The sequence below is a fragment of the Marmota flaviventris genome, chromosome 5, assembly GCF_047511675.1.
Source record: "Marmota flaviventris isolate mMarFla1 chromosome 5, mMarFla1.hap1, whole genome shotgun sequence".
NCBI classification, from domain to species: Eukaryota; Metazoa; Chordata; class Mammalia; order Rodentia; family Sciuridae; genus Marmota; species Marmota flaviventris.
Window position 1 is genome coordinate 64,829,143 of NC_092502.1, and position 14,020 is coordinate 64,843,162.

General features: G+C 35.0%; 2 protein-coding genes across 7 annotated transcripts in view; one reads left to right on the forward strand and one right to left on the reverse strand.

Annotated features, from left to right (window-relative positions):
• The first annotated feature begins 788 nt into the window (after nucleotides 1-788).
• On the forward strand, nucleotides 789-2,060 carry Gpr151 (G protein-coupled receptor 151). Its single transcript, XM_027927501.3, has one exon. The coding sequence runs from the start codon at nucleotides 789-791 to the stop codon at nucleotides 2,058-2,060; it is 1,272 nt and encodes a 423-aa protein (XP_027783302.1).
• Nucleotides 2,061-5,284: 3,224 nt separating this feature from the next.
• Tcerg1 (transcription elongation regulator 1) overlaps nucleotides 5,285-14,020 on the reverse strand; it is a 65,360-nt gene continuing 56,624 nt past the window's right edge. For 4 of the 6 annotated variants that reach the window (XM_027927716.2, XM_071612262.1, XM_027927715.3 and 1 more), the window contains 4 exons: nucleotides 9,736-9,915; nucleotides 8,970-9,053; nucleotides 7,546-7,646; nucleotides 5,285-6,332 (listed from right to left, as the gene is read on the reverse strand). In XM_027927716.2, coding sequence (XP_027783517.2) covers nucleotides 6,131-6,332; nucleotides 7,546-7,646; nucleotides 8,970-9,053; nucleotides 9,736-9,915 — 567 coding nt within the window. In that variant the 3' untranslated portion in view covers nucleotides 5,285-6,130. Of the gene's footprint in view, nucleotides 6,333-6,608; nucleotides 6,703-7,545; nucleotides 7,647-8,969; nucleotides 9,054-9,150; nucleotides 9,297-9,735; nucleotides 9,916-14,020 lie in introns of those variants that run through there. The other 2 variants (XR_011707591.1, XM_071612264.1) reach the window with 2 other exon arrangements.

Here is a 14,020-nt window from a genome sequence, read left to right on the forward strand (position 1 = left end):
GCATTGGTTCTGTTTAAAACTGGCTCTCCAAGTGTGTCTCCCAACCAGAAGCAAGGAAGCATTTGAAATTGTTAGAAATGTCAATTTGGGGGTCCGAGTACAGACCTACTGGATCAGGCTATCCAGGGGATTCTGAGGCATGCTTGAATATAAAGGACTTGGTTCAGATATAGTGTTTACTGAATTGTAGATCTCAAAATTTTAGAAACAAGCTCGTTGAAAATAAGTGCCTTGAATGCGGCTGGGGTTATGGCTCAGTGGTAGAGCGCCTGCCTGGCATGTGTGAGGCACTGGGTTTGATCCTCAGCATCACATAAAAATAAATAAAAATAAAGGTACTGTGTCCATCTACAACTAAAAAACAAAAAACAATTAAAAAATAATAATTGCCTTGACTGGCTTTAGTGATCTTTCCCCGCTTCTCCCCCAACTCCCTGCCCCGAGGAACAAATCCCACTTACGTGTATGTTCTTCTCATTTATCTTTTATAAGCATTATATTTTTATTACTCTACAGGGCTGCTATTTGGTATTAGACTTGCTAATGAGCAGCAACTGTGTGTGCTGCTGCTGCTGCTGCTGCCTGTCATTTGGTGCAGGCACAGGTATAAGGCATGCAGCAGAGAAGAGCTTAGCAACCAGCCTTCTTCCACATTCTGTTCTTAGGAAACAAGCGAGGAGGAGGGTCCAAAGGTGTCATTTGACACTGACGACAGAATTTATTTCCTATGCAGAAGAGCGGAGACAGAAGACAAACCTAAATGAGCTAACTTCCTAAGGAGGAACTGGATGGAGAAGGTGATGTTGGCAGCTGCCTTTGCCAACTCCAACTCCAGCATCATGAATATGTCCTTTGCTTACCTCCATTTTGCTGGAGGGTACCTGCCCTCTGACTCCAAGGACTGGAGGACCATCATCCCAGCTCTCTTGGTGGCTGTCTGCCTGGTGGGCTTCGTAGGGAACCTGTGTGTGATTGGCATCCTCCTTCATAGTGCTTGGAAGGGAAAGCCATCCATGATTCATTCCCTGATTCTGAACCTCAGCCTGGCTGATCTTTCTCTCCTGCTGTTTTCAGCACCTGTTAGAGCTACAGCATATTCCAAAGGTGTTTGGGATCTAGGCTGGTTTGTCTGTAAGTCGTCTGACTGGTTCATCCACATGTGCATGGCAGCCAAGAGCCTGACAATTGTTGCAGTGGCCAAAGTATGCTACATGTATGCAAGTGACCCAGCCAAACAAGTAAGTGTCCACAGCTGCACCATCTGCTCAGTGCTGGTAGCCATCTGGGCTGTGGCTAGCCTGCTACCCCTGCCAGAATGGTTCTTCAGCAATACCAGGCACCACGCAGGTGTGGAAATGTGCCTCATGGATATACCAGCTGTGGCCGAAGAGTTCATGTCAATGTTTGGTAAGCTCTACCCTCTCCTGGTATTTTGCCTTCCATTACTTCTGGCCAGCTTTTATTTCTGGAGAGCTTACAGTCAATGTAAAAACCGAGGAACTAAGACTCAAAATTTTAGAAACCAGATGCGTTCAAAGCAACTCACAGTGATGCTGTTCAGCATTGCTATCACCTCTGCTCTTCTGTGGCTCCCTGAGTGGATAGCATGGCTATGGGTATGGCATCTGAAGGCTGGAGGCTCAAGCCCACCACAGGGTTTCATAGCCCTGTCTCAAGTCCTAATGTTTTCCATTTCTTCAGCAAATCCTCTCATTTTTCTAGTGATGTTGGAAGAATTCAGGGAAGGTTTGAAAGGCTTATGGAAATGGATGGTAACCCAAAATCCCCCAAGAGCCTCTGAGACTCAGGAAACACCAGTTGGTAACTTGGAGGTTCTTCCTGACAAGATTCCATCCCCAGAGACCTCAGCATCCATTCCAAAGAAAGAGAAACCTGACTCTCCCAACTCCAGTAGAGAGAAAATGGAGAAGGCAGAGATTCCAGTCCTCCCTGATGTAGAGCAGTTTTGGACTGAGAGGGACACTGTCCCTTCTGTACAAGACAACGATCCTATCCCCTGGGAACATGAAGATCAAGAGACAGAGGGTTGTGATAAATAAAGTTCCAAAGAAAAATGAATTATGGTTATTGTATTTACTTGTACTGCTGCTTATTAATACTGCTGACTTTACCATACAAAATTATTAGCCATTAAGAATTACAAAAATGCTTCTGCATTTTCAAAATGTGCAATCTGGTAAGTAAAACACTATGTAATATTTATGCTTCAGAATTATAACCTGGAAGTCCAAAAAATTCATGTAAAGTGTTTAGTATAAAGAAGCTGCTGCCAAAGTGATGAGATAGTTAAGCTATTTAGTCACTTGTTCACAGTGAATGTTTCTATTATGTGCACCTTAGAACCAGCTCTGTACTGTGCTGGCTGAAATTGAGCTTCTGTCTGTTAAAGGTTGAGCCTGTATATATATTCATATTCAGTTTCTTCCTAAACCTGCTGGCCCTAATGTCATCAATTTTTATTTCACATAACCAAAGCTCAAGATCCACTTCCACTTAAGAGCTTTCTCTAACACAATGAGTAAATTTTACTTAATGAGCTACTTGTTTGATAAATGTTAAGTTTACTTAATGAAAATCCATGTTAATTTTCCCAATCAAAGTTAACAAATAAGGAAACAACCTTATCCCAATTCTGGGTTAATTTCAAACCATAGCTATTTTTGGCAAAGTTTAAGTAAGTTTAAACTTTTCTGTATACTATAAAGTCTTCTTCAATGATTTTTTTAAAGCCACTTAAATGGGTCTTTAGCTATAAAGTCTGAGAATTTTAGGAGCCTAACATGACATCCTATATTGTGATATGGAAAAAATATATTTTTTAAAAAAACAACCTTCCTTCTCTTCCAAACTGCTTGAAAGTTATTTTTCTTAAAACAGAAATCTGTTCTTCCCAGTATCTCCCTATCCCATGATAAACTATAAGATACAGTGACATAGCTATTAACCATTAATTAAAGGCAAGCCTCAAATATAAAGGATGGAGGTAGTAAACTTTCTTGTTAAAAGGTATTAATTTTACCCCTAAACACTTATCCAGAAACCTACTCAACTTTTAAAATATTGTAGGGCTTCTAAGTTATAAAAATAATCAAGTAATAAGTGTGAAAAAAGTATGAAAAGACAAATTGGCTGATAATAGAAAATAAAAATCACAAGTATAATAAATAATGAAAAGCAATAAAAATCAAATCTGTATTCCTAGACATAACAGCAAAATTTAAATAGGCAGTAACTGTTCATTTTATAGTAAAACATCATATTCAGTAAAACATAATAATTATGACACACTTCTTCCCCTTTTAAATACAAAAAGGACATTTATCTATCATTACTTTCATATGGAATTCTTTGGTATTTTTATTGAGGGGGGAAAATAAAGCGAGCAATGGAAAATCAGAAATATCAAGAATATGCTGTGCAATAAATAAAAACAAAGATACTGTGTCCATCTACAACAAAAAATACTTAAAAAAAGAATATGCTATGCAAAGAAATACTGTTGTTTTTTAATGTTCAATCTGTGGGTTTGGGGATTTTTTTTTCCCCTAATAAATGATCATAGTTTGCTTTTTAACACAAAAGGTAGAACTGTTTTTATTTGCTTCAATCCAAATTTTACTTGAAAGTTTCATGTTAAAGTATAATTTAACCCAAGAACCCAAAATATTGTTTTGTGATACTAAGTTATACAAAAAAGTCACCACTAAAATTGTTTGTGATGAACCATTTGAATAAAGGTTTTTATGTTCACTATATATTTAGAAAATATAGGATGTAAACTTTCAGTGTTTGACATTTTAACTTGTAAAGAAATAAAAACAATTATGTTTGACTTCAGATAGTTTTTGGAAACTTAAACTGTGTCTTGAATCATCTTTTCAAAATCACCACTTGGAATGATGGGGCTTTTTATAGGAAGGAAGTCCGACCTTAACAGTAGCTCAGGGTAAAATGATTTTTCAGAGTCTGTAGACAAGCACCGTATCTGCTGGGCACAGCAACTCATACCTGCAATCCCAGCACCTGGGGAGGCTGAGGCAGGAGGATTGCAAGTTTAAGGTCAACTTTAGCAACTTAGCAAGGCCTTGTTTTAAAATAAAAAGGGCTAGTGGTGAAGTTCAGTGGTAAAGCACCTCTGGATTCAATTCTCAGCATGGGGGGGGGGGGGGGAAGCACCACCATATGAAGATACTGATACTGAAAACAAAGCATACTTTTAATGAACCTTTCATTAAGGATGTGACATGGTGAATCCTGATTTGATCCCTTGAAAAAATCTGTACAGAAAATTTTGATTTGTGCAATCAAACTCAAAATATTTTAAAAGTAGGATACATGAGATATCACCAAGCCATTGTCTTCACACTGCTGATTTACTGTGAGAAAACAGAAATGTGGTGAGTAGGCAAACAATTCTGTGTGGAATTTAGAATAACAAAAGAAGACGTGAAAACATCTGAAGAGCAATAATATTTCTATAATAGTTGTGCTCCTTTTGGCAAGCACTTTACTTTGTGAATTTATAAAAATAAAATTTCAAAACGAGAGAAAAAATACAAATCCCATTTTTTCAGATTAAGACCTTAGTTTGATCCACTGGTGCCAGGTTTCTACAGAGTTCACACAATTTCTACAGCACTTAATAGATCCAAGCTATTTAGCAAGTAATATGGATGTGCATGTGTCTCTAATTATATACATATAACTTACAAATACAGATCTGTTTGAATTCCCTCTTTCTAGCTTTTGTTGTAATCAGTAGGTATGAAATTAACAGGAAAGAAAAATCATGCGGCACTCAGAAACTGGCAAACTATGAAAGGATAACATAGTTCTACTTTGTTTTTGATTGGGCAGGTAAAGTTAGAAAAAGCAATTGAGAATCAAAGTTTCATGGTGTGATACGCATGACATTGATAGAACGTCAAAAAGGCACAAACCATCAATGTTTCTATAAATGGCAAAACAAACAAACAGAAAAGAAGCAAAGCAAAGAAAAACAAAACAAAAATCAGCATCTTCTTTCTAGTAAGCAATAAATATTACTAAGGGACTTCAGCATCCAAAAAAAATGGTTCTGTACAAATTTCTTCTCTTTATACTGGGAAATACTGCATTCATATTCAAAATTTTAAAAACTATGTAATAGTCAAGATTCAAAGATTACTTTCTTTGTGCCAAATTCCACCTGCTGTTTCTTTTAAAACAGGTATAAAATTAGTTCTTATAAATTATGTAACAATAATCATATATAATCCACATATATAAAAAGGATTGGTTTATTGTAGTTCAAATACATAAACTGAACATTCAAACATCTTAAACTTTAGAAACAAAAGTTTAACATTCAAACAGGAGTATAGTTTACAGGGAACACCCAGAAAGGTAATTTTGTTGTCTAATCCAGAATATTGATAAAGATCACTTAATGGAGAATAAAATATATTTAACCAGGAGTTCTATTCTGGTCAACATGTTAGTTATGAATGTGGTTCCATACCTGAGAAGAAATTACTAAATAAATCTTCTCTTAGGCTAAACAACAAGACTTGGCCTGTAATTCAGAGGGAATAATCAAAGCACATAAGTGAACAAATAAAACTAAACTGTTCTTTAGAAACAAAGGTAAAAGTATATCCATTATAATATTCTTAGCCTCTGGAAGAATTCAATTTTCAGTGTTTTCTCTTTTACCCGCATTAAAAAAAAAAAAAATCAAAACAAACCCCAACTTAAATTTTCTTGGGAGTCTGTGGTATTTGAATCTTGCAAGTTCAAACCACAAATGCTCTTTTGTCTTGCATGAATAACACTGCTAGAAAGAACGTCACCAAGTCACTGACTTCCACACCTCATAAAAAGATGATTTTTAGCTTCAGTATTTTAGATTTACTAGAGATAGCCTATATTTGAGTATGTATGTCAGTCATGCCACACAAAGAAAAGCATATTTCCAAAATATTCTGTTCAGAAACTGTTCGCAAATGCTTCTCCTGTTGTCAGATGATTTTCCAATAGGTTGACTAATGCACATATATGTAAAAACCTGAAAATTGGCTCATGCAAGCGTTTTGAATTAATAGATACCCCTGTGGAAGAGTATTTGGATTTATTTTGTTGATCGTCTAGTGGGTTCTGATGCTGTGGGAGGTGGTGGTGGACCCCGGCGATCCAGGTCATCAACATATGCCACAATCAGTTTACGCCTCTCCTCTGGCACACAGTCCAGTACTAGATACCGTTTGTCATTCTGCAAAATTTTTTCTACATCTTTCAGGTGCTGATCAGATTCTTGGATTAGCTTTTTGGATCTGAAATAAGAAAAAGAAGACCAAGAATTACTGACTGCTGTTCACTGGTCTTTCAAAAATGAGCTGGAAATGTCCATCTAGTTCCTAAATGTGTTTCCATTTTTTTTTTTTTTTTTTTAAGAAAAATTTCACTGCAGTAGTCACCTTTGTAAATCACCTCAGCAAAGACTCCAAGGAGTGAAAGGGCCTCAGAAGCTGAATTACCCTCCCACCCCTACTGGTGGTCCCTCCAGATCAGGGCTGAGGGTGGGTGGGTAAATCTTGCCCGTGCTGTACCTGTTCTGTGGATGAACAGAGGACTTCAGTCTGCGGGGCTGCCAATCCCAGCATCTTTCACAAGCTTTCACTTTCACATCTTTCACTAAATTAACTATAAAAATGTAGAAAGAAGTCTTACTTCACATCTAATTTAAAAGCCCAAGCTGATGCAAAACATTAAGGATCCTGACCAAAAAATCCAAATGACAAAATACCTAAAAACCACACCCTCAGCACTATCTATCCTCCCGTGCACATACCCTTCATTAAAATGTTTCAATTTTTCTTTTAAAGGACAAAATGCTGGAGCATGAAACAAAAAATGGTTTCCTGCATACTGATTGATAAGCAATGCAAAATTGTTTCCCTAATGGTAAATGACTGGAGTTGGGTAACTACTGGGTATGCTACACAGAAATCTTGTTTTAAAAACTCTTGATTTTATAACTTTTTAAAAATTACGTAAATGTATCCAGCAAACTGCTTTCCTCTGAGGGGAAAAAAATGTTTTTGCTAAGCTTAAGTAGAGGATTTCAGGTGTTAGAATGATCTAACGACATGGAATAGTTTTTAGAGGAGGCAAAGATAACTGATAGTGAAGTCTCTTCATGAAATACCATTCTTATAAAGTTGAGGATACTCTAAAAAAAAAAAAAAAAGAAATAAAGAAAAAAAAAAGCAGTGAAGTAAAAACAAAAGTATGTTTTAAAAACCGGATGGGTGGGTAACACAAAAAAAGAATTGACATCTGGGCCCTTTCTTCAAAAAAAAAAAGGGGGGGGGGGGAAGTACAGTATATATGGACTCTATTTGGCTTTGTATAAAAGTTGGCATCTTCTTATTCCTAAAAATTAATAATGTCAACATGTGTGTGAATGCAAAGTATGCTTTGGCCGTTAGAGTAAAGACTAGTAAAGACAATGACTGTCGATATGAAACATTTCAATACACGCACCTATATGTTATAAATTTGGTCTCTTTCAAAAGTGTCCTAAAGTCAGCTTTAGCTGTGATGTACTTGTCTCTGATGTATTCTTCAAACTCTCTTTGTTTTTTCTGGAAAAAAAAAAAAAACACAAAGAAAATGAGATCATTTGGGGGTGGGGGGACTACTTCCAAAAGGAACATTAATTATTCATTAAACCAGTTAATTACATGTTAACACATGTAATAAAATTAAAAAGTCAAAAAGACTATCAAATACATTCCAGGTCCTATAAAATTCACTGAAGTGTACAATTTGCAATGCATATTAAGGCAAAAAATTTTAAAAAGCAAGAATAAGAAACCATGAAGCACTACACTGCCAAGCATTTTACAAACATCTCCTTTAATATTCATAACAACCTCAAGAGTTTTGTAAAAATCTTTTTAAAAATAAAGAGATGAAGGCTTAAGTGTTCATTTCCTACTGACATATCTTAAAGCACAAAGACACTAATAGGATATAATTTGATATAATTTATGTATACATCAAGTATAAGGAAACACTCAGAACTTACAAATGACTTACACTGAGCATTTAACTTTCTAGTAAAAAAGGGCCTTACTACCAATTCTAAACAGGTAAGTTAGAAACTGGGAATGGGTTTCTAATTTAATCAGTCTACAACTCTTTCCCAGTCATGTATATTTTGTGGTCCAGCTAATGAAAATCCAACTTACTAGAGTATGAAGGGGAAGAATATTAGATCTATGGGTTTTTAGATACCAGACCTAAAGAAACCAACCAGGCAAGGGAATGATGGGAAGAAAGAACACATAAAGGGTCAAGGGATAAAAATAGTGAGGAATACTTTTCTTAACATCATACACTATTTTAAACTTTAGGTGAATTTGTTTTCTATACTAGAGCCAGAGCGCATGACAAAAGGGCTCAGTTTTTATAAACTTCTGAGAGTTTTCTGTACTGCAAAGTCTCTGGAACATACAAGAACTCAGGATCTCATTGTAATGTTCTGTTAGCGTGGCTTAAAAAGTCAGGTGTTTTGATATCTTGATATCAACTGCCATGAATAGGTCTATCTAGTGGGACTTGACTGTAAAATAAAACCATAGCTTCATTAAATCTTTATGATTGCAAAACACAAGTTTACCTCTAAGAAATATAATTTAACTTTAGATAATGCCTTCTTAATATGAAAAAAAAATGAATTTAAAATTCAGATTCATTTTTCATACAATTGAAACTGACTTAAAACCATCAACTTCATTTTGGTCAAGATATTAATATACTGGGGAAGATTGGAACTCCCCTCCCTGAAACTTGGCAATAAAATTATGAGTCTCTTAAAAAATAAAAAATAAACTAGTGCTGCTGATTAAGTACCCAATCAATATGTATAAACTGACAGTAAATCCCAGACAAAATCTTCTTACCCTGTCACTAGAAGAGAACTTAATACACCGAGGATCTTCTTTAATGATTTTTTTAACTTCTTTCCACGTGGATGTTAAGGTAATCTTTGAAAAGACAAGTGAATAAATAACATAAATACAATTCACTTTTATTTAGGGGGTCAAACTGCAGCACATATGGTACATAATATTACACACTGACCTGCGATCTCTTGTAATGCCCAAGCGTAACTGGACTAGTTAGGGACAGGGAAGCAGCTTTAATGCAATTTCTTTTTGTTGGCTTGCCACAAGAGTTATTTTCATGGCCATACTTTCAAGGTGGCCTAAGACAATCACCTGCAAACCCTGTATTTACATGGGCAAACATCATAACTTCTGAAGAAACCATCACCAAAAAGAGAGCAGATAAACAGGAACAAAACCTGGATAACAAAGGGTACAAACTGCCAAACAAGGGGCCATAGTACCAAATTGAAAATGGAGCAAAGAAGGAATTTACTAAATCTATAATCAGGAGGGATCACTGATCACACACAACTAAGGACAATTTGAATTAGTACAGGAGCAGTTATGAATTTGAAAACTGCAAAAAGAAGTAATTTCTAAATAGTAAGAATGCTATAACATATTCAAAAGAGAAAAAAAATCAGAAGAGAGTGTCATAAAAACTATGGATTCCAGTAATAGGTCTAAAGACCATGACACTAAAGATCATATCAATGTTTTACTTTTGAAATATGGAAGATTCATCCAGATGAAAGATAGGAAAAATAGAGACTCTCACCGCAGAGGTTTCATCCAGAAGTTGCCTAAAGTGCTCCCTTTTCTTTTTGGTGAGTGCTTCAATGTGTTCATTAAAAAGCTTCTCTTTCTCCTCTCTTTCCAATAAGGATCCAGATTCCCAGCGGTGATCTTTTCGGAGGGTCCTCCGAGTATCAGACCATGACACATCTGAAGAACGTACCTAAACACAGAGAATATATATATATATATATATACCAAATGGACTTTTCATATTTCAACAATAAGAGGCCAATTATTTAGTTGAGGAATGATAATCCATTTTAAAAAGGTAAAATCACATTCAGAAACTAAGAGGTAACAATTTCTGAAAAATATATTCCTTTAATAGATTAAAAGTGAATCTTGTGTTAAAAGGCCATTTAAATAGAACTTTTAGCAAGTTAATTAGTTCAAGACACTTGAGTACCACAAATTTAATTAACAAATAAGCAATGTGTATTGCCAATGATAAAGAAAAAAAAGCTTAGGATAACTCCTAGTTAATAAATCACTAAAAGCATACTTTAAGCCAGAATTCTTACCTCCCCACTGCTCACCTAAGCTATCAAATACATATTTAGGAATCGGGAAGGTGGGGAAAAATGATGAGACATTATCTCCCATCAAACATAATCTGTAAGAACTTTAAACAGTAGTTAGGTACTAATACCTTACAAATATGTGGCATTAATTTGTATTCTTAGAATACCAAAGATCTCAAAAAAAAGCAACACAATAAATCTTGAGCTCAAATTTAGATTTATCAACTACCTACTAGAACTCTTCCAAGCATAAGCAAGACATAATGGAGTCAAAAAGACAAGATAACATAACAAAATCAATTAACTATAAAATACCATATTAACAAAATGATATGATCATCAATAGATAACAGAAAAAGCATTGGACAAAATAACTGTCACAATAAAAACTCAACAAATTAGTTATAGAAGAAATATATCTCAAAACAATGAAGACCTTATAAGACAAACCAAGAGCTAACATCATACCCAACCATATAAAGTTGAAAACTTTTCCTCTAAGATTAGGAACAAGACAATGTGCCCACTCTTCACCATTCCTTTTCAACTACTACATTCAGTAGAATGTCCTAGCCACAGCAATTAGGCAAGAGAAATAAAAGATATCCCAACAAGACAGGAAGAAGTAAAATTGTCTGTCTGTTGATAGTATGATCTAGATGAAGACTCCACCTAAAAACTATTAAACTGATAAAACAAATTTGGTAAAGTTGTAGGATACAAATCTACATTAAAAGTTAGTAGCATTTTCACAGACTAACAACAAACTAACAAAAAAGAAAATACTTAGGTATAAATTTAACTGAGGAAGAAGAACCTAAATACTGAAAACTATAAATGCTGATGAAAAAAAATGAAGAAAACACAATAAGTTGAACAAAATCCTGTGTGCACAGATTGGAAGAATTAATATCGTTAAATGTACACACTACCCAAAGTGATCTACAGATTCAGGGCAATCCTCATCAAAATTCCAATGTTATTTTTTGCAAAAACAGTATTATTTTCAATACTTCAAATTCATGAGACCACAAAAGACTCATAAGAGCTAACCAATCTTGAACAAAAAGAACAAAGCTGGAGTCATCATACTCCCTGATTTCAAGATATAATATAGAGCAACTATAACCCAAGCAACATGGTACTGGCATAATAACAGGCACATCAACCAAAGGAACAGGGCAAAAAGTCCCAGAAATAAACCCATGCATTTATAGTTAAAAGTATCAAGAACAGACAACAGGGAAAGGACAATTATTTCCAATAATTGGTACTAGTTAAAACTGAATATTCACACATGCAGAGAAATAAAAATGGATGCCAGTCTCACATCATTTATTAAAAAAAAAAACCCTCAAAATTCAGAACACCTGAAACTGTTATAACTCAGAGAAGAAAACGTAGGGGAAAAGCTCTACAGCGCTGGTCCAAACAATTATTTTTTGGATATAACCCTAAAAGCACTAACAACAAAAACAAAAATAGACAAACCAATGGGATTGAATCAAACTAAAAACTTCACAGCAAAAGAAACAACAAATTAAAAAACAATGTGCAAAATGTGAAAAAATAAATGCAAACTACAGTTGGATAAATAATCCAAATATTGAGGTATTCAAGGAACTCAACAAGAAAATAAAAATAACCAGATTAAAAAATGGGTAAAGGACATGAACACACGTTTCTCAAAAGACATACAAATGGCCATTAGGGAACATGAAAAAATGCTCAGCATCACTAATCATTTTAAGAAATGAAAATTTAAACCACAGTGAGATATTACCTCATACCTAAGTATGACTTTTTGTGTGTGTCTACGTGTGCTAGTGATTGAACCCAGAGGTACTTTACAACTGAGCCATATACCCAGCCCTTTTTTATTTTTTATTTTGAGACAGGGTCTCCTCACTAAGTTGCTTAAGGCCTCACTTAGTTGCTTTGGCTGGCCTTGAACTTATGATCCTCCTGCCTCAGCCTCCTAGGCTAGGATTACAGATGTGTATTACCACAAAGGCCTAAGTATGTCTTTTATCAAAAAGATGAAAGAAGTCTTTTAGTGAGAATGGGAACTTTCATACACTGTCGGTGACAATGTAAATTAGCATAGGCAGTTCCTCAGGTAACTAAAACCAAAACTACCATGAGATTCACTAATCCCCTTTCTGGGTATATATACAAAGTAACTAAAATCATCATGTTGAAGGGAGAACAACTCTCCCAAGTATTCACTGCAACATTATAACTAAGTGTTCATCAGTGAAGAATAAGAAATATAATATCTATGTAAATAAATATAACAGATACATGCAAATATATAAAACGCATAATGGTAATTCTGCCTTTAAAAGAAATGAAATCCTGTCATTTGTAAACCTAGAACACTGTTAAGTGAAATAAGCCAGGCAGAGAAAAGACAAAAACCATATGATCTTATTTAAATGTGGAATCTAAAAAAGTTGAACTCACAGGAGACAACAGAAAGGAGTGGTAAAGAGTGGGGAAGATAATGGGGACTTAGTGGGCAAAGGGTACAAAGTTTTAGACAGTGCAAGAATGAGTTTTGAAATCTGCACAGCAGGGTGACTTGTTAATAATACTGTATTACATATTGAAAACAACTATAAATTTGAAATGTCTCAACATAAGAAATGATTATGCAAAGTGATGGTTATGTTATTTAGCTTGATTTAACTATTCTACATTATATAAACACAGTAAGATTACAGTGTGCTCCATAAGTGTATACAAGTATGATCTGACAAATAAAAATAATATACAATATGGGAGAGTGAAAAGATAAAAAGATAGGAAAGAAATATTTACAAATGCATATTCAGCCATTGTTTATCAAAAATCTAAATATGTGCCAGATAAATACTGTGTTTAGCACTGGAACTACAAAATGAGATGTTACTGAGTACACTTTTTTTTTTCAAGGACAAACACGTAAACAAATAATTACATGTAGTAAATGCTACAATGTGTATGCTAATCACAAGGATGATAAAAAGAACAATGAGATTAAATCTACCTGCCTGACAGAGAGTAGCCTCACAGAAGAGATTTGTGTGCACTCTTAAAGAATGAGAAAGTGTGTCACTGTAGGAGGAACAGTTTGAAAGCATTCTTGATGAAAGGATTGCTATAAAACAATGGTATGATGGTATGGGTCATTAGAGGACAGTTTAGCAATGTTGGAACTCAAGGAACAACTGAGGAAAGCAAAGATGATAAAGTGGGGAAAATCAAGGAAAGAACTGCATTTCATATTATGCTAAAGAGCTGCATTTGACCTGCTGTAAATACAGAGAACCTTCACCTCCTGCAAGTAATTAGGAGAATAACAAAATCAGATCTGCTTTTCGTGTGTGTGTGTGTGTGTGTGTGTGTGTGTTCTGGAGCGAACTCAGGGCCTTGTGCATGCTAGGCAAGTGTTCCATGCACAAAGATTTCTAGGATAGCAATAAAGTAGATAAACTTGAAGAAATGTTAAAGGAAGAGAGAGAAATTTCAAAACTACTGGAATTGTCCAGAACATGGAAAAAAGAAAAGTTAGAAGCAGCAAAAGAATAATAGAAAGAGTCCCATTTAAAGACAGAAAAGAAGTGCATGAATCAGGTGACAAGGAGAAGGCAAAATATAACAGAGTATATTTATACAGAATAGCAGTCTGGGGGGGGGCATCAGTGTAGGGACAAAAAACCCTACATACCTCAACAACCCTAAGAGGTAAGGCAGAAGATT

Excerpts from the sequence above, each read along its gene's own strand:
- Gpr151 (XM_027927501.3), top strand. The coding sequence starts at position 789 with ATGGAGAAGGTGATGTTGGCAGCTGCCTTTGCCAACTCCAACTCCAGC.